General features: G+C 49.6%; 1 protein-coding gene across 1 annotated transcript in view; it reads right to left on the reverse strand.

Moving 5' to 3' along the window:
- LOC149327442 (uncharacterized) overlaps positions 1–24,965 on the reverse strand; it is a 52,052-nt gene extending 27,087 nt beyond the window's left edge. The window contains exon 1 of the mRNA XM_089564882.1: positions 24,662–24,965. Coding sequence (XP_089421008.1) covers positions 24,662–24,965 — 304 coding nt within the window. The remainder of the gene's footprint in view (positions 1–24,661) is intronic.
- Between the last annotated feature and the right edge of the window lie 517 nt (positions 24,966–25,482).

Consider the following 25,482-nt stretch of genomic DNA (forward strand, 5'->3'; position numbering starts at 1 on the left):
CATTTGATGCTTCCAACGACAAAGCAGCCGCCATTTTACTGTCTATGGAGCAGTGCGAAAGGCTGCCGGCGTGTATAAAATACTATCGAGTCCAGCTCCGGCCGGCACTGCCGATGCTACGCGCTCAACAAAATGGCAAAAAATGTGGCCAAGCGCGAACACCGTCTGTTTGTCCAGTACACAAACATAATTTGTCCGTGAGAAACCCTGGATGCTACAAGAAAATCTTATCCACTCTGCGCGACAAGGACCACTTTGGCCGGAACTTGTTTTCGCTTACCGTGGAGGTCTGGCAGGCAAGAAGACGTATGTCGCGCTGTGCCGAAGTCTTCTTCAATAGTCCACGTGCGAGCGACGCTGCGATGTCGCGTCACTGCGGGCGGCACTAAACACCGACTGGCTGTCCGCGCAGAACTGGCGTGGAAGCGCGTGTGGAGAGAGGCCTCCGAAGACCAAACAAAGGGGAAAGAGAGGGCAGAAAGCTCTGGTGTGCGAGGAGGAAGCCCCACGTGCAACGCTCTCTAGGTATGAGCATGGCTAGGGTGGATGACCCCCGAGGGAGCGAGCTCGTCCGTTCTCCCCCTTCGCGGAACAGGAAACAGGAGGAAAGAAAGACATCCCCATTGTAGATTGCATTTCTTTCTCCCATGGACTAGGCGGCGCTCCATGCATGAATGGAAGAAGAATGCCATATCGATACTGGAAAAAGCAGATCAGGAAGGAATCGTTCCATAATAACTCAAGAGGCAGTGCCCTTCTCTTTGAAGCTAGGTCAGGGTGTCTTAGAACGCGCAGCTACAACAAGAGATTTAACAAGGAAAATTACAGATGCGCTGTGTGAGGTAAATCTGTAGAAAGAATTGAACACCTCATACTCAAATGTGATGGTATCCATCCGGATGTCGATGTAGCCACAGCCACTCTACCTGAAACCCTAGGGATTACAGGTAACAATGGCAATGCAAACAAATCAGCGGTGGAAGTTAGCAAAAAGCGATTGGAAGACTCGTGGCTAAAATGCAGAGAGCAGACATAAGGTTAGAAGTGTTGGAAAACGTATTGTCACAGAAGCAGGTAGGCAGGTTTATATTTGCCACAACGCCCCAGCACCAGCGGAAACGGCCCGGCCGGCTAACCGACTTGCGAGCGAGCTCTCGGGCGGAGAGCGCGTGCCAGCCTCCTGAGCGCGACTACTAGGCGGCGCCAGTAATGGGTTGCGGCATTACCCCTCCCGGTGGAAAAAGCATCGTCCCGATGCTGCGTGGCGAGGTCTGCTGCGTAGGCTTGGCCTAGCGGGCGTGGAAGGGCTTCATCCGGACAACGTGTACGACTTCCGACTGTGGTTGCCGTCGGGACGTACGAACAGTTCCTTGGGGAATCACTTCGTAGGTGACGTCGCTGAGTTTGCGCAGCACTTCGTACGGGCCGAAGTAGCGGCGCAGAAGCTTCTCGGAGCGACCCCGCTGGCGAACAGGAACCCACAACCAGACCTGATCGCCAGGGTTGTAAATTACCTCCCTGTGACGAAGGTTATAGCGTTGAGCGTCTTTAACCTGCTGCGTCCGGAGTCTCATTCGAGCTAGCTGACGGGCGGCCTCAGCGTGCTGGACGAATTGGTCAGCGCCGGCAACTGATGGGAGGGCGACATCGGGAAGTAACATTGCATCCAGCATGGCAACGGCTTCGCGACCGTACACCAAACGAAACGGTGTGAAGCGGGTCGTTTCCTGGACTGCGGTATTATACGCAAATGTTGCATACGGTAGTACCTGGTCCCAGTTCTTATGGTCTTCGTCGACGTACATTGAAAGCATATCGGCGATGGTCTTACTGAGTCGCTCAGTAAGGCCATTCGTCTGAGGATGGTAAGCTGTTGTCCTGCGATGACAAGTGTCACTGAGCCGCATAACTTCCTGGGTTAGAGCTGATGTAAATGCAGTGCCTCTGTCAGTTAAAACGACCGCAGGGGCACCATGACGAAGGACTAGGTTAAAGATGAAAAAGTTCGCAATATCAGTAGAAGTGCCGCTGGGAAGAGCTTTGGTTTCACAATAGCGGGTGAGGTAATCAGTGGCGACTATAATGTAGCGGTTGCCCAATGATGACGTAGGAAACGGCCCGAGCAAGTCCATACCGACTTGGAGAAAGGGCACTCGAGGAGGACCAATAGGCTGCAGCAGTCCGGGCGGCTTTACAGGCGGCGTCTTCCGACGTTGGCAATCACGGCACGTCTTAACATAGCGCTGGACAATAGCAGCAAGCTTGGGCCAGTAGTACATTTGTCGTACGCGAGCCAAGGTCCGTGAGAAACCAAGATGGCCGGCAGAAAGCTCGTCGTGGCATGCCTGCAAAACGTCGGGACGGAGCGGCGTTGGGACCACCAGCAGGTACTGAATGCCTGCGGATGCGTAGTTTTTCTTGTAAAGGACGCCGTCCCGCAAGCAGAACGACGACAGGCCACGCGTAAAAAGGTGAGGTGGCGATGAGACGGTTCCCTCGAGGTAATCGATGAGGGGCCGCAGCTCGCTGTTGTTGAGCGAGATCAGGCGTCGTGAGAGCGCCGAGAAAAACGGATTCATCTCAAGTGAAGAACACGGGATAGAGGCTCGGGATAGACAGTCAGCGTCACTGTGTTTCTTGCCGGACTTGCACACAATAGTGACGTCGAACTCCTGCAAGCGGAGACTCCAGCGGGCTAACCGGCCAGAAGGATCTTTAAGATTTGCTAGCCAGCAGAGAGAGTGGTGATCACTGACCACTCTAAACGGCCGACCATACAAATACGGCCGAAATTTTGTCACCGCCCACACAATTGCAAGGCACTACTTTTCGGTAGTAGAATAATTAATTCTCTTCGGCACGAGAGAGGGTGGGACTGGCGTAAGCAATGACCCGCTCAGCACCATCTTGCCAGTGAACGAGAACTGCTCCGAGGCCAACATTACTGGCGTCGGTATGCAATGCTGTATCCGCCTCCTCGTCGAAGTGGCCAAGTATGGGCGTTGTTTGAAGGCGTGTGCGAAGCTCCTCAAAAGCCCTTTGCTGCTCGTCGGCCCAGATGAAAGGTTGGTCGTCCTTTGTTAGACGAGTCAGTGGTTTTTTAGCACAGAGGCCCAAAAACCGTCGAACCGAACTTTTATCAGTAGGAGTCGGGAAAGCAGCTACGGCAGCCGTCTTCTATGGATCAGGACTAATACCTTCAGCGCTGACGACATGGCCCAGAAACTTCAGCTGTTGGAACGCAAAGTGGCATTTTTCCGGTTTGAGTTAGAGGCCGGCCGCGCAGATGGCATTTAGGACGGCCGTCAAGCGCTTGAGATGCTCGTCGTAAGTCGCAGAGAAAATGACGACGTCGTCAAGGTAGACGAGGCACGTCTGCCATTTGAGGCCGGCTAGGACAGTGTCCATCATTCTTTGGAAGGTCGCGGGGGCGAAGCCCAAACCAAAGGGAAGCACCTTAAATTCGTAGAGGCCGTCAGGAGCAATGAACGCCGTCTTTTCACGATCACGTTCATTGACTTCGATCTGCCAATAGCCACTGCGTAGATCGAGCGATGAAAAGTATCGGGTATGGCGGAGTCGGTCGAACGAGTCGTCGATTCGAGGCAGTGGGTAGACGTCTTTTTTTTGTAATTTTGTTGAGCCTCCTGTAGTCGACGCAGAATCTGAGTGTTCCATCCTTTTTAGCGACCAGGACATCAGGCGAGGCCCATGGGCTTGTGGACGGTTGGATCACATCATCGCGAAGCATTTCATCAACTTGCGCCCGAATAGCCTCGCGTTCCTTAGTCGATACTCGGTAGGGGTGTTGGCGGATAGGGCGTTCGGTGGGGTCAACTATAATGCGATGCTTTGCTACTGACGTCTGTCTCACCTTGGACGTGACGGCAAAGCAGTCATGGTAAGAGTCAAGAATTGCTTGAAGGCGGCGTTTCCGGTCAAAAGGCAAAGCAGGATTCACGTCAGTTCGAACTGTATGGCCAGTGCTCTCGGGAGGGTTCTTGTTTAGCAACGATAGGGCGCAGTGGGCTGAGGGCTCGCCGACTTCATGAAAGTAAGCAATGGCTGCCCCTTGCGGTAAATGGCGGTATTCGGCGCTAAAGTTCGTTAAAAGCAGTTCAGTTCGCTTATTACTCAAGGAAAAGACCCCACGAGCGACGCAGACTTGTAGGCTCAACAATAAATTCACATTCATTTCCGCGAGGCCTTGAAGGGCGGGAGGGTTGTTGCAGTGCACTGTAACAAACATGCTGGTGCGTGGAGGTAGTGTGACATGATCATCGCATACCCGGAAAACTGGCCTCTGCTGTGTAGTCGTCGGAAACTGCGCGCTGGGTCGAAAAAGTCACCATGAGGTCACGGAGGTCGATGATGGCGCCATTTTCTCGAAGAAAATCAAGACCGAGGATCAGGTTCTTGGAGCACTCCGCCAGCACAGCAAAGCAACAAGAGAAAGTTACGTGGCGAATCTCGACTCGAGCGGAGCACACGCCTAGCGGCGTCAGTACATACCCTCCGGCTGTCCTTATCGGCGCGCCGTGCCAAGGAGTCAGGACTTTGCCTAGGATTGTAGCAAGTCCACGACTCATAACGCAAAAATCAGCGCCGGAATCTAAGAGGGCAGTCGTATGGTGGTTGTCAACGACGATCGGTATCTCAGCGGAAAGAAGCTCACCGCCGACGAAGTGCGCCGTATCGCGGATCGTCGGACTAACGCGTCGTTCAGTGCGTCGAATTGCGGCGTCGAAGGTAAGCTTCTGTGGTCGTCGGGTCGTTCAGTGCGTCGAATTGCGGCGTCGAAGGTAAGCTTCTGTGGTCGTCGGGAGGTCGTCGGACTCGTTGGCCGTTCGGTGGGTCGATTGGAGGCGTCGGAGCAAAACTGCGGCGAATGTCGGAAAGTGGTCGGACTGCTGGTCGGTTCGGGGGGTCGGAGGTCGGAATGTTTGATCGAATCGGCGAACGGAGGATGTTGGTCGTTGTGCTCATCGGCGGCGGCTCTACCTCGGAGAGTCGCCGTCCTCAGTTTTCCCGGCGCGGACTTGGGGACTGCCTGAAGGAAGTACGCCGGTTGGGGGAAAACTGTCGCGGCGATGGCGACCTGGACAGGCGATGCTGTGGGGATGCAGGTGGGACGGTGGCGCTGAGGTACTGGTCGATGTCCCGAGGTCGTTCACCATAGCGCGGCCGAGGGGCATCAGGTGAGAATCCGCGCAAGCCCATCTGACGGTATGGACAGTGGCGCAGTACGTGTCCGGCTTCGCCGCAGTGGAAGCACAGAGGTAGATTGTTCGGCGTACGCCACACGTGTGCTTTGCGAACGGGCGGTCGAGTGTCCGGCGCATCAGCCGGAGCTGGATGTCGGGGTGCAGGACGGACGAGAGGAGCGGGCCTATAGGGCAGTGCTGGCAGTGCTGGCGCAGGGGTACGCAACGCGTCGCTGTAGGACATGACGTGCGGCGCAGGCGGCTGGGGGGATGGCATTGATGGCACTGCTTGCCGCAGCTCTTCACGTATAGCATCCGAGATGCCTCCAACACGCGGGTGTTGATCGGGAAAGGGCAGTTTTTGCAGTTGTTCACGTACGATGCTTCGGACAAGCTCGCGAAGGGTGCCACTCTCGTTGCCGTTCATCGGCAAGCGGAAGTCCACAGCAGTGATGTTCGCAGAACGATCAAATTGTACGAATCACTGTTGAAGGGCACGCTCCATGCTTGTCGCCTCCTTCTTAAAATCAGCCACAGTACATGGAGGGTCACGTACAAGGCCGACGAAGATCTGTTCTTTAACGCCACGCATCAGATGGCGCACCTTCTTTGCCTCCGACATGGACGGATCCGCGCGGTTGAAAAGCCGAGTCATTTCTTCTACGAACATGGCGACGCTCTCATTGGGCCGCTGCGCTTGGGACTGTAGAGCCAGTTCAGCCATCTCTTTTCTTGCGTCGTTGCCGAATGTGCTGAGTAGCTTTTGCCGGCAATCTTGCCAGGTGGTAATGGTAGTCTCGTGGTTTTCGAACCACATCTTGGCGGCGTCTTCAAGTTAAAAATAAATGTTCCGCAACTTCCGCTCCTCGTGCCACGCATTAAACGCAGCGACCCGGTCGTAGTTGGTCAACCAGTCCTCAACATCCTCAAATTTGTCGCCATGGAACGGAGTGGGCATACGCGGAGCATGGAAGAACAGCGGCTGGGCACTCACTGGAAGGTGAATTGGCTGGCTTGCCTCTGTAGTCGTCATGGTTCGCGGTAAGGAGAGAAGGGGACCACACTCGGGGGCTAAGCCTCTCAAGCGGCGGCTGGCCTTGTGCACAGGTGTGTCCACTGTGTGTAGCGGGGCTTCGGAGGCACCCAAAAGCTCTTCGGACATGGGATGTACCCAGCAAGCTCCACCAAAATGTCACAGAAGCAGGTAGGCAGGTTTATATTTGCCACAACGCCCCAGCACCAGCGGAAACGGCCCGGCCGCGTGTTCGCCAAATGCAGCCGGTACAGCCAGCGATGACAGCGCCGCCCACCGGCAGGTAGCAGCCACATCAAGGCTGGTTATAAATATTCATTCAGAACGACGACTTGACATCGCTGCTATGGCGCAGTGGATTAAAGGCTCGTGTTGCGTATGGAAGGTCGGCCGTTCGACCCCGCTCTCTGTACTGTAGTTTTATTGTTTTTTTAATTTCATTTTTTTTCAGTTTTTCTCTTTTAGGTCGCAAATCGTGATGCTTAGTGGCATATAACGCCGTTTAAGAGGATTTATTATCCCTTTTAGGTAAGACGTTGTGACAATCTTCAGTCACCGTGATCAATTCACCGTGGTTTCAAGCCTTGTGGCTGTACAGGCTGCAGTTGGCGAATACGCGGCCCGGGCCGGCCGGCTAACCGACTCGCGAGCGAGCTCTCGGGCGAAGAAGAGCGCGTGCCAGCCTCCTGAGCGCGACTACTAGGCGGCGCCAGTAATGGGTTGCGGCAGTATTTAAAGAAAATGGAAAAATTTTATAATATACAACACATTTAAACAAAACTAAAGAAAGATAAGCCGAAACCCCTCACCCCTTTTCCACCTCCCCTCCCCCCGTTTCAAAGGGGGCGCTCCTATCTTCCATCCATCCATCCAATTAGAGAACCTACATATACGCTGGGAGCCTACATGTACAGTCAGGCCGGAATGAAACGCGAACACGCATATGTCATACATTTCTGCTTTGCAGCGAGATATTCCTTTACAAACTATTTTCGATTATGCATTTCAGTAGGCCCTTTACCCAGACACATGAATCAGGCTAGTTGTACACTTCAGCTGAAAGTAGGCAGGTAAAATATTTTGTTTTCTTGACATGCTCTGTTCGCGTTTCATTCCGGCCTGACTGTACCTAGGAGACTACAGGCTCCCTAGGATTGATTAGTGTTGCCATGCGTGCTCCCGCATGCAGGGAGCAGAGTTTCGCGACTGTTTTAGTGGAGCGGCGATTACATTATCCCGCTGACTCCGCTGATTTATCCGTGCCCCGCGCGCTAGGATAAATCAGAGGCTCGGCGCAAGGATAAATTGCTTGAACCGATCGCCACACGCGTGGTTTTGGAATGCATGACGTGCTCGTGACTCGGCAGCCTTGTTTGCGTTTATATTTTCCTCCTGAGCATACAAGCGCCGTTCAGCACGCTGCGGCATTCCAGCTCACGGGTTCATGCGTGTACGCGCTACAGCATCGCTGCACTGTGGATATACAGTATGTTTCACCTGAGACTTAACCCAATTTTTTAAAAATGGGCTTTTTAAGTGAAAAGAGCATTTTTTTTCGACATAGCACTGTAAGCGGTGTAGTGCATTACAGCTAAGATGTGCTTGCTGTTTAACAATACAGTAACAATCCTAGGACTAGCAGGCTGGTTAACAATACTGGGATGCCTGTATCCCACAGTAATATCCATATCAGTTTTCAGAATTTCGAAAATGCTCTTACCTGACCACTGTGGCCGAACGAATTCTGGCAACATTGCGATAAAATACATGCACATGCGCTGTCGAGACGCTTGCAGGCAAAGCAACTTCTCAAGTGCGCGTAACTCGTAGAAATAGCCAGATGTCACGGACGGCCTCGGCCCACTCTTGCAGACCGAGGGCTCGTTGGACTGGCCGAGGTACTGCGAAATCATGACTGGGCAGTTGAATCCCTTCGCCCTGGACGGGCCACTCAAGGATGGCTGCTACATCTTCCAGCACGACCGCAGCCCCGTGCACAAAGCGCGCGCTGTGAGCGACCTCCTGGAGCGCTACGCCGTGCGTCAGCTGTCGTAGACACCTAAAGGGTCTACCAGAACCCCATAGAGAACATGTGGGAAATATTTAAAAAGGAAGCCTCCTCACGGTGCCTTAAGCCCGCGTCACACTGTGAGAACACAACAATGACATCACCCAAACACGTTCACAAGCGAGCCGTCAACCTAACCTAACCAACTCGTCCCACAAATTCTTGTCACACTGCACGAACGGCAGAGAAACGAGACAGGTTGCTGGGGCGTTGCCTCGGCATCTCAGCTTTCGGGGACCCGAAGAATAAACAAACAGCGTTCGTGGATCCGGTAAGCCCTGTTCGCCGGCCGGCCGAATTTCCTGGAGACACCCCATCAACCAAAGTGGCGCTTTGCCGTGATTCACCGCTTTTGTGCCTTTCGTTCTTGGAAACGTCGTTTGCAAAGTGCAAAAAAGAGCGTTTCCTTTCATTGCAATGCTGTCTGCCGTGGTAAGGCGTATTGCAGGCGGGCGCATACAAACGGGAATTCTGCCGTGGCCACCGTCGCCTGGCGGATGCGGCCGCCGTGGAGAAGCACGTTCCTTACGATCCCCGTCGCATTCTTGCGAGCAAGTGGACACTTCTGACGAACGCGGCTCTGTAGGGAGCCAAAAGGAATGCCTTGTGTAGGGACTGCCTAAGCCGCGCGCTCCAATGGAGGAGGATGGCTCCCAAGAGGTGCAGCCGTAACAAACATAAGCAGTTATTAGAGAGATATAGCATATCGTTACCGTGTTTACGTTACCGTTTACCGTGTTACCGTACGCCGGACTTTCCGATTAGCGTTCCAAAACACGGAAAGTGTTTTAGCGTAGCGTCACTCCCGTATCAAGTTACCGTAACGTAAAGACTGATGATGATAGCAAGCATAACTACGCGCGTATTGAAAGAATTTCTTAGTTAGATCCTGCATAGATGGTAATAATATTTATATGAGCTTATTAAGTACATACTACGTTACAGGCCGAGCGGCTTTTCAAGTGCACTCGTGAAGCTAACCAGCTTAAGCCGTAGCCAGCACCTAGTCAATCCCGTAGGCCTAGCCGACGTCTGTAGTTTTCATCTTTTCGTTTCATTTGTGTGGTTGGGAGCAGTGTTCTACCGCTTTGTCCGTACGATTGGAAGTCATGGCCTGCTACAGTGTTTTGAGTGACCCCCTCATACTTGGGGATCTATCGTGGAGGGAGATTGAAGATATGTATGCATACGTTTCCCTCCTGGAGCCGGAGCCGCGCCGAGATCTGGCGGCGCGTGGCCTCTTAAGGCCGTTGTACGATCGTTTTTCAGGCGGATCCGCCAGCGAGCGAACCGCTCGCTTTCAGCCTCCGCTCGGGCGTGGGGCGGAATGGTGTTGTACGATCACTTTTGCTGCTGGCGGACGAGACGCATGGTTCGAACGTTCCGATTGGCGCTCCCGGCAGTGCCGCCCGCCTAATCGCCTGCAGCGGTACAGGCATGTGTTTTTAGCGAAACACGCAGATATCTTGCGGTAGGTATCTGCGTATTAAATGCGGCGTATTCAAGATCCTGCGGGATTTTCGTCGAAGGTAGACTCGTGGTCGGCTGTGATTCGGGCTGGAACGGCACAAATCTCGGTTCAGACGACCCTGACGGCCGCGAAACAATTCTCGACAAAAGTTTGCAAGATCGAAGGCCAGTCTGCTCATCTGAAGCGATGCCTTCGGAAACGATACGTGTGTGGATCATTTCTACCCAAGAGATTGAAAAACGCGTCACATCGCGTCCCCGTTCGACGATACGTTCTCACAACGGACCGTGATTTCCGGCCCCAAAATAACAGAATGCTGCTTGCTCTGAAAGTTACGCTGACCTGACGATTTCGCTGCGACGACGCGATTCTTTCTGCGAATTCTCGATCGGGCCACACTGCAGTACAGGCTGCTAACAACCGTCCGTAATTACTATCGGCATAATCCCACTTTTTAAAATAGTTACGACTGCATACTTAAAATTTTTAGTCAGTTATTCAAAATAGCACACTTCAGTGTTTTTGAATTCCTGACAGAGAAAAAAAATAATTGCACTTGCAGCATTTCCCAAGCAATTTGCACAGTCACTGTAATATGTAAACGGCCTTCTCCTTGGCTAACTATACTGTTACTGCAAAAGACATGCTTACCTATTCAATATATAAGGTGCGTGCGTGCGTGTGGGGGTGTGTGTTAATTGTGCATGCGTTTAACGTTCACAACTTAGCACAACACTGCTGTCAAACACAAATGCTAATGGACATGAGAAGTTATGTTTCCAGCTAATTGGAACAGGTAAAATCAGTTGTAATTAAAGCAGTTATGCATTTCACAGAACAGTGAAAATGCAACAATAATGATTTATTTTTTTCATGTTTTTCACGCCATTATTAAAGCCAACATAGAAATAGCACTCTGTGGCTCACAGCATCACTGGGCTAAAAGGGCATGGCTTTGTTTTGCACAGTGACAGCGGGCCATCAAGTTGTGGTTTAACATTCCTTCCTTAGCTCATGATGCAGTTGCACAAGCCAGAATGCAGTGTTGAAAACAACTATGGGAAGTTCTGCTGAAGGCCATGCAATTGTTGCCATGTACAAAACAAGCTGGCATATACTCTGTGCACTCCAAAGCATTCTCAAATGTCGCTGTGAATGTAAAACAAAGTTGGTGCCTTCGTATTGCATAGAAGTCTGTGCATGCCATTCTCATTAATATAAATATAATGAAATGTCAGAGCCAGTAAACTGAATTACATGTTCAGTAAATGCAAGAACCAATTTGGAGGGTTTACATGGCGACGGCTCCCGGCTTAGGCTGATACTTGTATAGTCAGGGGAACAAGGTACGATGGCCATACTGTCAGGTTATCTCGAGCAAACACAAACACCTCAAGTAGAATTTGTAAAATTGGATTTTGCAATAAGGGAGCTGTGATGTCGTGCTATAAAATGAAATTACAAATAAGCCGTTTAAGTATGTGACAGGTTCTCTGATACAGCCTTGAAGCAATGTGTAAAGTTATTTTAACTGATCAGTAAAATGTAGAATGGCTGAATGTAACGATGACCACTTCCCAAGGTAGCAAGCAAAAGTGAACATTGCTAACTGTTAAGTGATGTTCATACCACTTAACATATGCTGAATTTTAGAGTGCTATTAGTTGCTGACTATCAACATGTTCAGCAAAATATACCTATATCACTGCCAGTTTGCTTTCAAAAAAAGAAATTAACTGAGGCGTTGACAGGCAACAGAAATATGGAAAATAGCAATATGAAGTTAGGCCGAAGAATGCCGAATAAAAACAGAATAGCAGTGATGGCTTTTGTCGTTTCTTGCATCTCTATACTGCAACTTGAAGTTGACGGCTTTTGTGTTTAAGATGAACCAGCAGTCCTGTAAACACTATCCTGAATATATAAAAGTCACATGCATTGTATGCATTTGCAGCATTCTCACTGAGCCATGTTATGAAGTCGATGTCTTGCTTAGCTGAAGATACGATAAGAGAGAAGCGCCAAGGAAAGACTGACACAGATAGGCACAGTAATGCATGCTTAGCTTTTCAGTGCACGAGTTTAGCTGGCTAGACCTAGCTTGTGCAGTGTGCAAGTTAGCCTAAATGCAACTGTGTACCGTCCGACAAAACTGTTGTGTAAATCTGCCCCAATATTACTTGAAATAAATTGTGAGGATAGTTCTTACACATAAGATAGCTTTGTATTGGTTTCCTGAGCTGAGCAAGCGGCTAAGCACTTTATTACAATAACTTATTTTAACATTTATTATACCTGAACAGTACTAATTTATACTAATAAGAAGTAATTAACCATTAGCATCCAAGTACAGCCATACCGCTACAAAGGAAAACTTTGTAGGTTTTCTTTGTAGCCTTATGGCTTCACTTGAGTGGATGCTAATGAGTAATTACTCCCTTATCACAAATCTTCACCTGGGGGATCTACCTAAATCAGAGGATGAACACCATCATTTACTGCATGGATTACTGCAGTGACTAGCTCAAAGGACAAGAGGTTAGTAAGCCCTGAGAGTTGGAAGGCCATTCCAGCCTTTTGTGGCAAAAACAAAAATGAATCTTGAAATGCAGTGGCATGCGCTAACTGAGGCACAACACTGTTTGTGCGACTAGTGCAGAAGGAACCATGACTCAGAACAGATTAGTTGGTTATGTGACAATAAACAGTTATAAAAAATCTGCAGTTTCTGCACGGCATGCAGAAATTTGAAGATTCACTTTTAGTGTTGTTACACTGGAACTTCAAAAATAGTCTGAGAGAATAAAACAAGTGCCTCAGGTCTGAACTCATTCCAGGATTCTAGTTAAGTTAGATTTTGTGGCATGTGCCATTCGAATACACAAGCTGATGCCACACAGGGGATTTGAACACAAGCAACTTGGAAGACGGTGATACTAAGGACACGTCGAATGTAAATATCTTGGGTTGTGGGTGTCTGTATGAGGATTATTAGGTATTTGAACCAGTATACAGTGAATATACCTTTATCGGAAGGCCTTATAAGTTGGCAAAATGTAATGCTGACAATAAAAAAACAATATTAGTGCATTCTTAGTAACATTAGCAAACAGGCCAACGCAGGGCATGCTAATTGTTGTTTTGGAGAACTGAAATGCTGGTATTGATTGCAATATGGCAGACCCCATATGGCTGTCAGTAAAGGCATGTGACAAAACACTGAAGGGACGGTAATAATGCAAGTAATAAAAAGCTGAGGCCCAAAGGAGTGCCTTGGCGGACGTCCGAGATTGCAGGAAAAGGCAGGACGCATAAGAATTGGCAAGGGAAATCTGCCGAAGGCTGGCTGTTTAAGCTTGGATCCAGTTTAGAGCTATTGGATGCAAGTTAAAGCACGAGAAAACCAGCCTTACATAAATAAGGGAATCGCATGCTTTTTCAAAGCAAACAACAAAAGCATCATGGGGGATGTTGCAGTCAAGGTGCAGGTCGTGAAGAACAAGAAAAAGTTGGCTATTGCAGAAATGTTTTCTAAAAGCTGGCCGATTGGGATGAAAAAACTTAATGGGCCAAAGCAATCTAGCAGGGTCAAGAATATGAAATGTGTTTGGTGATTTGCAGCACATGCCAATAACACAAATAGGGCCATAGGTGCTGGGTGATGAAGGGTTAAAAACAGAGGGGCCAGGCTATAATAAGGCAGGAAGCTATCTGTACAGCATGCAATAGATATGCCTATACAACCTGCTTCTTTTCTTGTTGTTGCTTTCTGTAAATTTCACAGAACTTGATCATAGCGTACTGTGGGGTGCACCGGTGGCCAGTTGGCATGTGGAAACTGTGCTAAGGGACGACGACAGAGCAAGAATTGCTACCCTGTGCAGTGATGTTGTTACCATCGTCTTTGTTCCTAGCGTAGCTTTACCAGCTCCACAGGGCTTATTTTGCAGTCTGCCAGTAGTCATGTCTGTAGCAAGCAGTCACAGGCAAATGAAGGTGGTAGCAGATAGACATATGCAAGTGCATCGACGAGATCTTCTCAAAGCTTCGAGAATGTCTTGTTAAACAAACTGCTGCGGCTGACCCAGGAAGCGCCGCTGAACAACCGCTTAACACCAATAAGGCCCATTTCGCGAGCAGCTCTGCAACAATAGCATTGCGAATACATCCAGTTTCATACCACTGATCTCCGGATCGAAAAGGACCATGAGCAAAATCAACAACAGACACTGTCATTGCCTATGAAGTGCTTCAAGACCACTGTATTTTTCTGATTGCAGTGGAAACCAACATCCCACTTAAACTAAATACAGCCAAGCGTTTGTCAATATTGACTTAACACTAAGCAAAAAGAGAAAAAAAACAATGGCAAAGGTTTTCTCAATATTTTTTTTCATCTTTTCCATCAAGACTCGTTATGCTCAACTTGCTCTGTGGACAGTTTTGATTGCATAAGCTGCTGCTACACTTTTTTTTTCCGCGCTACATCAATTGAAATGCTCATGAAAAACAGACTTATGATTTGGCACATATTAGAGATTTGTACACTGTCAATCAGTCGTGATTCAAAAGCGGCAATGATTCTTGTTTGTAATCGCGTAATACCATGTTGTTACAATCTAAACCGAAATGGCTAGAGGTAGTCTTCAGTCACCCATTCATCACGCCGATATGTTTATTGCAGGCAAATGTGCGCACAGCCGGCAGGCAATAAAAAGAAATGACACTCCCGAAGATACATTTGCACTGCACCGATGTTTTCACACAGGTTACACAGTTTCTCCGGCGAGTCGTAACCCGAGCACCCATCATCACAAAACGTACTGATTGGAGCACCAAAGCGCAGAAGGATGGCGACATCGCTGTTGTCGCCGCAAAAGTCCTACGGCCGTGCAGCCAAGCTCGCGTCGCGTCACGTCGCACACACGGCAATTCTCAAGCACAGTGCCAACACGAATCGCGAACAAAATGGTAACGAATGCGTAGCCAGCAACTCGGTCGCGATCACTGCAACCATCGCAACGAATGCGACTAGCTGCACAACGCCACGTTCATTTCAGCATTCGGAAAGCACGGCGTGCGTAGTGAGCTTTCGAAGGTGCACATTTCACTGCCTTGACGTAAAATCACTCGCTTCGATCGCAGTCACTTTCACTACGCGGACACTAGTCACTGTGCTAGGCAGCTCATGCACGCACAGAAGTTCACCGTGAGCAGCTGTTGCTCGCCGCTGTGCGTGATGATCCTCGCAGGAATTAGGAACGCTTGCCGCAACCACAAACAGCTCCATGTAAACACTTCGTGACACCGCCAACGCGTAGGGCTTGGGTCGGTTTGAAGAGGCGCTCTGTCAACTACATCAGCGTCGATTTCAACTCTGGAAACTGTCGCTGCTCGCCGCTGCTGCACGCGGAGAAGTTCGCAGTCGCCCTGAACACTCGTAATATCAACATGTGGCCAATATAGTATGCCTCGCGGCATAGCTGCCACCACTACAGCCACGTCTGGTCGTTCGGTCCGTCAGTCCGCCTGTCTGGCGGATCCGCTCAAAAGCGATCGTAGAACGGCCTTTAAACATCGACGGCATGGAGGACACAGATTTTGAGCGGCACTTTCGCTTCAAGAAGCACCCTGCTCGCTTGAACACGCTGCGTGTGCCGCCATGCTTCCTTTCTCTACTTTCTCCGAGCTAGCTATCTTGGATTGGCTCGTCTACGGCCGTCTCGCAGCCCGCCTCGTAGCTGGCACAAAAACTACTGTTGTTGCTACTTTGGCGACTTTGGCTACGTACGCGGATAGCTAGGCTTAACGTCTCGAAAATCACTGAATTATCTCAACAACATGGGCTAGTTGTCACTTAATCCTCAACGTATGGGTAAGAGTATGCGAAATAAAAGCGAACCGCTACCATTTGAGTGAGCTATCGCCTCAAAGAATCCAGCGGTGACACGCATTTATTCCGAAGCGGGCGAGCAGGGCGCCGCCATGTTTGTTTACAAGCGAACGCTAACTCTCTCCGCCACGCTAAAGAGATTCCGTCAAGTGTAACCGGCACGGTAATGTTCGCGCATGCGCAGATGTCGCTAGCCGAGCCCGGTAAGCGGTAACCGAGCCCGGTAAACGGTAACGTAAACACGGTAACGTTATGCTATAACTCCCTATTGGCAGTTGAAGTAGCGCGACAAAGGCTTTCGCCTAGCGCACTTTAGGCTGCCGAAGTGCCCACATAGTTTCTTACTCTCATACACGCGTATTTGTGTTTATAGTGTAGTGTTTTTAGAATAATTTACAAATTGCTGGCCAGTCACTGTGCCCTAATTTACTTCAATAAAAACGCATTCCGTTCCAAAGCTGAAAGGATGCATTAAAGAGGAATGTGAACTCGTCTTGTTACCGCGGGATCTCGATGTGCGCGTTCCGTGCATTCTTAGACACTTCGAGTTATTGTCTTGTGCGACCGATTTTCCTAATTTAAATCAGACTATACGTTCCGGCTCCCGCCTTTTTTTATTTTTTCAACTCACCGCTGAGGTAGGAGCAATTTTCTTATTCGTGGGGCGCCTTTCAGGCAGTCGCCTGGCGGTTTGGCTTTCGCTTTTATTTTGTTTTCAGCTATTCTTGAATAAATAGATCCAGTCAGAGGCTGCTGCAAATTAGGCCTCACGGAAAAAAAAATACACGTGGACTGTTTGCTTCCGCCGATTGCTACGCATAACTCCGCCGATGGCAGAGCGGAGAGCCGACACGGGACTGGCTGAAAGCCACTCCACGCGATGGTTAACTCCTCCTACCGTCAGCGGTGAGTTAAAAAAAAAATGCGGGAGTCAGAACGTTTCATCCGATTTAAATTAGGGAATTCGGCCGCACAGGACAATAATTCGAAGTTTCTAAGAATGCAAGGAACGTGCACATCGAGTTCATATTCCTCTTCAGTGCACCGTTAAGAGACCGAGGCACACTGCAGGCAAATTTGCCGATAAGCATCGTGCTGCATGCTGTGCAGCCCTGGGGATCGATAGTGCCTGCTTGATAGCTGTACGAACCGTCTGCGGCTGCACCTGAAGCCAACGGTTCGAAAACGCCAAGAAGACCGAGGAGAGCTCTAATCGGTGCTGAAGCAGCGCTGTTTTCCGTGTTGGTAGACCGCAATTGATAGACACTTTTAAATGAGCGTATGCTGTGGGTAGCGAATGCGCATGAGCCGAACACTACGTGCCTTGTTGTATCTCGCTGGCACAGGTGCCCGCTATAAGCAATAGCGCGCGGTCGCCGCGGTTGCTCAATCGTTATGGCGATCGGCTGCTGATCCGACGAGGCGGGTTCGATCCCCGCCGCGGCGGTCGGACTTCGCTGGTGGCGAAATAGGGGATATTCAAAATTCCGCAAGTGCGCTTTCCCGCATAAGAATGTTTTCCAAGACAAGATGACTTACCACGCGTTTCCACTTGAAACAAAGCAAGAAGGACTAGTTTTTTTGTTTGCCTCTTCCAAAATACGTTTCTTACATTCTGTACACAACCTAAGCGCCTCTCCTGTATCTTTATACATGATTTTAGTTTCGAAACCTGGGCGCCGCCATGTTTGTTTTACTCGAGCGCCGCCTACCGCCGACGCCATCGTGGGCTGATAATTTGCAGCCGGTGGGCTGCAGACGAAGCAGCGTGTGATCTCTGGAAGTGTCACCCGCCTGTTTTATTCCTTGCAAGCATAGAAATTGTGCGTGGTGGTTCGCCTCGTGTTCATACACGTGTGTGCAATGCTATTAGCGACTGCAACAGCCAACCGGGAGCAGGCGGCCATTCTTCGACGGAGCGATCAGCAACGGTAGCAACGGTGAGTGCCATGCTCGCAGTTCGCGCGTGTAGTTTCTGTCGCCGGTTGCCTCTAGGGCGAATATGGTATGATGTTGCATGTTGGAAAAACGAAAGAAAAATGCGTTGAAACTCAAGGTCGCGGAGAGCAACCGAATATCTAGTTTTTCGTGAAGCAGTTTCTTATGAACGCTTTCGGTGTCTGCTTGGCCATGGTGAGTGTGACAATTTAGATGCAGAGCTTGCGACAGAGTACCCCCGCTCAAAAATTGAACATTACGGAAACAACATCGAGTACATGACCGAGACGAGTCCACGTCTGATCACTGCAATGTTTGTTTGCGGAGAAACGCGCGATGAAATTGAAATTTGGTCCCCCCTGTCGCTCGCTCGCGCTGGACTGTTCGTATACTACGAGCGATACAAGCCAGTTCACTGAAAGCAATTAGCATTCTCGCCTACTTCACTCCGGCCAGTACTCGATGGTTTACAAATACCAGAAAATGTGCAGTTATACTGTAGATAGGTTGCTACGCTAATGGAACGCTATTACCGCTTACCAACAGGCCGATCGAATCGCCGCACCTGTGTTGAGAATTCCGATCTCAATCGGGTAGGGGCACTGCTCAAGTCGTTGCGTTTGTTGTATCTCTGGTACGGTTATGCATAGTGGACTTTTTTACTGTGCATTCGATTTGATTTCAGCCGAATAATTTAGTACAATGCATGACAGAGTTTACCGTCACGTGCATACCGTGTTTTTTTCTTCTTACGTTGCCGTAGCTGCATATTTGCTCACTTTGCAGTTGGGTAAAATTTCTTGTCCCCGCTTTCATTCATGCCGTGCTGTGCAAATTAAATTAGTATTTTTGTACAAACGAAATGTTCATTTTTTTTTCAGGGGGCGATGCCCACACGCTCCCGACGTTGGCGATCACGTAAGGTGCCAAAACGAAGTTGTGGGAAATTTGTGCTGTCCTTGCATCGTGTACTGTTCAATTAAAACAGCTTTGCCAAGAACGTCAAAAAGCTTCATCTCTTAAAATTATGCACAGAGTATAGTTTTGGCAAGCCAGGCTGTGCTCTTCGTTCCGCGCCAGATATTAAGCACAGGCAGTGAGTTTGTTTCTGTATGCATTTCATTCACAAAGCGCGCTGATGCGTAAGCCTGTTGTTGGCGCAGGCACTTTTTGTTCAGCTACGTCCACTGCCAATGCAACTCGAGACCGGCGAGAAAGCGGTGAAGAAAGAGACATCGCAGACGCGCTGCGACCTTTCCTTCGCATAACATGCTGCGCGTACATACTGGGGCGTTTTTTTTTTCTACTTTATTTGACAAATGTCGCAACCGGCAATAAAACAATGATGTCTAGAGGACGGCGTTCTGTACAGCATTGCTGCTTTTGTTGTACAGACGCAAACACGCGCTTGACCGGTGGCTAAGCGGCCGGACGTCGCTACGCGCGCCGGATTATCAGCCCAGGGGAGGACGGCAACAGCGGGGTGTCGCGCTGCACACGTGTTTGAGAGTATTTCTCAATCCCCTGCCGATTCCTCGTAAAATGCACCCGCCAGGCACCGCCACCGTCGAGGCTGCGTTCAGCTCCCCCGCGCGGCCAGTTCCTCGTCCCTGTCAGGAAGGCTCGCCCCGCGACTTCGTAGGGATGGCGTCTGCTAGCGGCTGCCGCTGTTCGTAGAGGCGGGATTTCGACCTATTCAATCATGAGGCTGAAAAATTCTTTCGAGGAGTGAACGTCAGGAAAGGAACGAAGCTTTTTGAAGCAGGCCATGTACACACTGTGAAAGAGGTGGTGTCGTGCGATGGGAGCGAATTAGCAGCCCGGTGCATTGCGCAGACAAGCATCACTGCACCACCGAAAACAACCAAATTAACGCTAAGAAATATTTTTATCTAATGCATGTCAGCGCTGCACTCTCACATAATTTCTTTGTATGTAGCTCTCCTCCAGTAGACAGCTTGTAGCCGCGAACTGCAGTTTCTAGGCAGGCAAATGTAAACACGCTGCTGCTGCTGCCGATACCGTGTTTTTGGAGCGGTGTGAGACGCTCTCCAAAACAAGCCACCAGCAATCCTGGGGTGTTCCTTCATTTAGAAAGGCTTACCCTGAACTTTCAAAGACGGCCAGGCGGAATAACATTGAAGGTAATTAGAAAACTCCAGTTTCTGAGCGAACGGCGCAAACCTGACTTCATAACATTCTCGTTTGCCGCACCTTCGATGATCGATGTGGACTACCCTGTTCAAACTACGTCTTGAAATGATGTGCCCATTGCGTAATCTGCCACTCATGTTTTCTCTTTTTTCAGCAACTGTCAGGCCATTATCGCTACAACACGTGCGTCAGTATTTTGGTCATAAGAAATGTCCAATGAACCAGCTTTTGCAAGCAGAAGAGAATGCAGGCTGCAGCGAAGCACCTGTGCGCACTGAAACTCCTTCGGAAAACAAAACTTTTTGACTGGGATTCTGCAAAAAAGGAGTACCCCGGCTATTTCATGCAGCATTCTTGCAGAAAGCTTGTACTCAAAAAGCGGAATTTCATTGCAAGGTTTGTTTAATTTCTACGCATTTAGTACAAGTGCCCTGACTCCTCGACATTAGGATATATGGTTATTGTACTAAATTATCACTCAGTCGTTGAGACGTGGAGGCAAAGATTTATCAGGAGTATGTTGCCGTTGCCCCTAAAAACGTGCCTTTTACTGTCGAAAAAGGCGCTGGACGACAAGGCGCAGAGAAAGCGAGCAAAGATTCTGCGCATAGCTGAAACTAAGGTAAAGCGCAAAATTTGGGCTCCTTCCTATGTTGGGACTGCGGGCGAGTTTCGGCGTGGCTTTTTAAGCCCACGTAATGTTGACAGCCAAGTCAGTGACCGGAAATTGTGGGCGCAAGAAGAGGGAAGGGTTCCCAGAGAGCCATTAGCATTCCTCCGAGTCTGCTGAATTTGCCATGAGTCAAAAACCTGTCTAGGAGGTAATGCATGAGTCAATTAAGCGTCTTCCACATGGGTTTGTCCATTGTTTGACCAGAAACCGCGCGCGAGTGCTGCCCGTCGCGAAGGGTGGGCCGTCTCCCAATGTCGCGTTGGAAATCCTTAAAACCTTGCCCGAGGCGAATTTAAACATGTATTATTGCATCCTGCAACACAGAAATGTGTCCTGCTGTTATTATTTGCCATTTTGTACGCGCCGCCGCCAGTGGCGCGCGCATACAAAGTTATGCGGGAAAGCAGACTTGAGGAATTTTGAATACCACTATTCAGAGGCACGTGTACAGTGCGACGTCAGTGCACATTAAAGAACCCCAGGTGGTCGAAATTTCCGGAGCCCTTCTCTACGGCGTCCCTCATAGCCTGAGTCGCTATGGGACGTTAAACCCCTTTAAAGGCCCACTTGACCGAAACTTTACTTCGGCTAATTTTGCGCTCGATATAGTGTGCATGTTATTAACAACATTTATATTTAATATTACGGCTGTGAAGCGTCTAGAATTTTAGTTAGAAGCGTTCAAAAACCTCTGTAGCAGACGATGCAGTCCCCTAGCGGTGTGCTGGACAACTAACAAACCTGACCGGAAATGACGCACAATTGAGACACCGGAATCGCCGGCTCGCCAGTTTCAGGCGTTCCGAAGTGAGTGCGCGCCCCTTGCAAGCTCTTTTTCTGGCGCTTTTCTGGCTGTTTTCACCGCGAAGCTCGATGGTCTACGAGAAAAATAAGTGCTGGCATCATGTCGGCGAAGTGCATGGCCGCGGAAGGGAACACGAAGAATCCGGAAAGCACCATGTATACTTCTCGGGCACTGCCCTTCACCCCCGACCTCGAAAGCTGGTGTCAACGGTCTGGAGCTCAGGCTTCAGCGTGAATTCTCCTCTCTTCTTCAAAAAAGATAATGGTGGGTGACTGACGCTCCTGCCTCGCGCTAACCCCTTTTGTGGGTTGGGCTTTGTCAATAGACCTGTCCCGGTCTGCATCATGCATCAGAGCACGCACGTGTTTCTGGCCCGATCGGCAAAGCATGCCACGAACCGGGTTGTAATTCGGAGAAGAAAGGCTTCGAGGCGTCTCTAATCGGGAGAATAAAGAGGAGGGGGGACCGTTTGTCACAAGCTAGCTAAGCCGGTTCAGAAGTTAAAGTGGACGGCTTTGCTCATCGAGCAACGCCCTTTTGACGGCACGTTGTTTACACTAGGTAGAAGTCTAAGGAGAGGTTTGCTTCGTCTGAAAAGGAATCAACATATGCACACCCGTTTATTGCAGGTACAGCTCTGCCCAATGCGCAATAATGCCGTCGTGCGCCGAGTATATCTGCTGCCTCGAAGATTTGCAGGCCGGGCTGAGAATCCTGGAAGGCCACACGGGCGTTACTGAATACGTCGACTTTCTTACTGCCTCACGCCATTCATACTTGAGGTCGATTACAGGAAGCTTCAGCGTTACCATTCGAGGCGCGTCTCCAAGACCCCAGAGAACTGAACGCATGTTATTTGAATGATAACATTTGCAAAGAATTTTGATTTTATGTTCTTCATTAGTCAATATAAACACACTGCCTACGGTAATTTGCACGGTGGGCGTATACGGTCGACTGGGGTTCGGCAACCACGTCGTTCTGTCCAGCTGTGTGGTTTGAAAAGATTAGAGAAACCTTTCCGTCCTTGCAGTACACGGGCTTTAAGTGGTTCTAGGTAAATACTGTAATGAACGCAACGCATAAGTTTTTGTTCATTTGAACCGGCATGTATTTCGCAACGTGCAGTGGCTTGCCCGACCGAGGCGCGCAAAGATGAACCAGTCCACCATCGGCACCGCACTGATGCCACGGTCCTCGAAGAGAAAAATATATATTTATTTTGCAACACAAATTTTGCTTCTGGCATATTCTTTCGCTTAACGCAGCACTTAATTTTCTTGAGCTTTCTTTTTAGACATCCATCTGTCTTTATTGATTGAACTGGCGTTCCAAATTTCACCGGTTCCAAATTTCTGTGCACAGGCAGGAATACCTTTCGGCGGGGCAGAAAAATGAGAAGGAAAAGGAGAAGGCAGGTGATTTTTTTTATCAAGACAACAACCACATTGCACGCACAGCAGAGCGCACATGTGCTGTTGGCACGCGCGTGCCCGCTCAGAAGAGCCGACTTTATAATATAAGCACTTCTACTTGGCCTCCATCTAAATACGCTTCATTCGTCCGCTATATCCGAACTTTGCACAAGCTGTAATCGAATACTGCCAGCAAACAGCGCTCACTAGCATTGCGGCGCGATCATCTTCGCTGAGGTTGAGACACGACTTTTCTAGTCTACTACAGCAAATAAAACACGTTTAAAACTTTTGCTAGGGCGTTTCATCCGTTTTAAGATGTGTGTTTGCACGAATAACCAGTATTTATAGCACAAACTGCTGCACGCGCTACGCGGTACCAGCGCTTTGCTCGAGCCGCAACGAGCAGACGCTCCGAACCCGTCCGGACTAGTCTCAAACATGCGTCACTTCCGGCGGGCGGCAATGGCCCCCGTTTTTCCAGTTTCGATATTGAAAACTCCGTTTTTTGCGTGCCTTTTTCACCGTAACTGCTTGAAACTGAAGCGTAATATTTTGTGGGTAGCATAATACGGGGGTGTACTATAAAAAAAACAATCTTTTTACGGTTTGAAAAATTTCGGTCAAGTAGGCCTTTAAACCAAATCGAACCAAACCATAGCGTGCGCGCCCTACGGGCACGTTACGGGATGCGTTGACAAGATGGCGGCGCCCTGCTCGCCCGCTTCGAATAAATACATGTCGTCGCTGCGTTGTTCGACGCGGTAGCCCATTCCGCCGTGATTTTTCGCCCTCATCTGCCTTCAAATCATTGCAAATAACTTCCCTCGCCACTCGCCGGCAACCAGAATCGTTAACATTTTCGCACTGTGTCGCTCATACGCACCACCGACTCTCAAGCGTCAGATATACCACGAATGCCATACCATCGTCAACAATAATTATCATAATCTTAATCTCGCAGCTTACTTTTCTCGCACGAACGTTTTTGAATATAGTTTCTTTCCTGCTACCATTGAACATTGGACTAGACTGCCCGCTCCAGTGCGTTCCCTCCCAACAGACAGATTTATGCGTGCCATAACTGACTCATAATATTACTTACTGTTCCCACGCTACCAATTTGTGTAGTGTCCCCTATGTTTCCAACTTCGGTGTTTTAATTTTTGCTACCATGTCTTATAGTTTTGACTGTATCTACGATGTTCTGTAATGCCCACTCCCGCGATAGCCCCAGCAGGGGTGCAGTATGTACAAATAAAATAAAATAAGATTTCAAATGGGTGGAATGCACGTTTATTTCGAACACTCTCGCCCCAATGTAGAGGTTTGAGCGACTACGAGCCCCAGATTTAATGACAATTTGGCGATTTTAAAGCTCTTCGGCGTAATTAAACTAAGCGTTTTCATTTTAGCAACGACACCTGGCGAAGCACTTCTCTAGCCTTTAGTTACTTGTTACATTTCCTTCTATTCGCATACTTTTTCTACTTGGAAAAAAAAAGGCGCGCAGTGCACCCAGCCATGTTGCGAATAATTACAGAAAAAAAAAACTCTTCAACACAGCCTTGATGCGCTTCGACGTCTTGTCGCTAGATGGCGCAACTGTTTACACGTGAATCGGAGGGCCGCTAAGGCACGGCTAACTGAAGGTGTCGTGTTTGGGCCGTTTACAGCGTCCGCAACGTAGTGAGCGATGCGTACGCAATCTCATTTTGAGAACGCCCAACTACAAGTCTAACAGAAAGAACACCGAGTACGTGAGAGGCACCACTTTATTGGTAAGCTTATCGACAGCTTACGCTGTGAGGGAATAAAAATGTAAGTACTTGGCAGAACGAATGAATTGATTATGATATTTTACACGATGCAGAAACCTAGCTAAGAGCATCACAGGAGGCACAGGAACAACGTTCAGTACGGCATCATTCTACTCCGGTTAAACGAGCACGTCGCTCAAGAGGAAGAACTACCGTATGTGACGTAGACAGGGTTCGGGAAAGTCACTCAGTTGCGTCTTCCCGTCATCCCTGGCGCTGCACTCTACGCCGTCCGGCACTACGCCTGCGAGGCGCATGAACTCTGTGAAGTCTTGCAGTCCGAGCACGCACCGAGCAATCAGTTGCTTGGCTTGAGCTTCCTCAACGAACTCCGCCAACTGGAGCTCGTCTACCAAGGTTGGAGAGGCGGAGACCCTCTCGAAGGCCTCTGCAGTGTACCTCACACGGGAGCCGGTGACGAAGCGAGCGGCGCGCTTTGCCAAGGCTCTGTTCCTGTGCAGGACGTCTTGGATGGTCAGGCGCTCTCTCATCCACTCATTACGATAGTAAAAAAAGCTCAGGTCCTGCAGAGCGTAGTTATTCGCAAGCTCCGGCTCTGAGAGCTCCGTGATTAACACTGCTAACGCTTATTGGCCGGGAGGTTCGAATGAGAATTTCCTCAGTGTTCGGCTGCGGTGCAGAAGCCTGACCACCGGTGCTGTGTCATAGCCCCACCGCCTCTGGAAGATGAACCTAAGGCTTCTGATGCCAGGAATTCGGCGCACGGCCTCGCATATAGCGGGACCGCACACATTCCAGCACCGGTTGCAACACTTCCATTCCAAAGATAGCACCAGATGTTCGATGAAAGTCGCTCCCTGGATGAACTGAACGATGGGCGTTGTGGCTGGCTCTGTTTCGCCGGTAACGCACAGTATGGAGTTGACTCGTAGCATGACGTGGCTGGGTTTACGAGACATGGTCGCTCTTTCCACAGCACTTTGGAATTGGCCGAAGGGCACGGCGACCGAGGGGCAGCCAGTCGGACGGGCGCCTGTGTCTGGGTAA

The sequence above is a fragment of the Amblyomma mixtum genome, chromosome 10, assembly GCF_055824585.1.
Source record: "Amblyomma mixtum isolate Tamu chromosome 10, ASM5582458v1, whole genome shotgun sequence".
Classification (NCBI taxonomy): Eukaryota; Metazoa; Arthropoda; class Arachnida; order Ixodida; family Ixodidae; genus Amblyomma; species Amblyomma mixtum.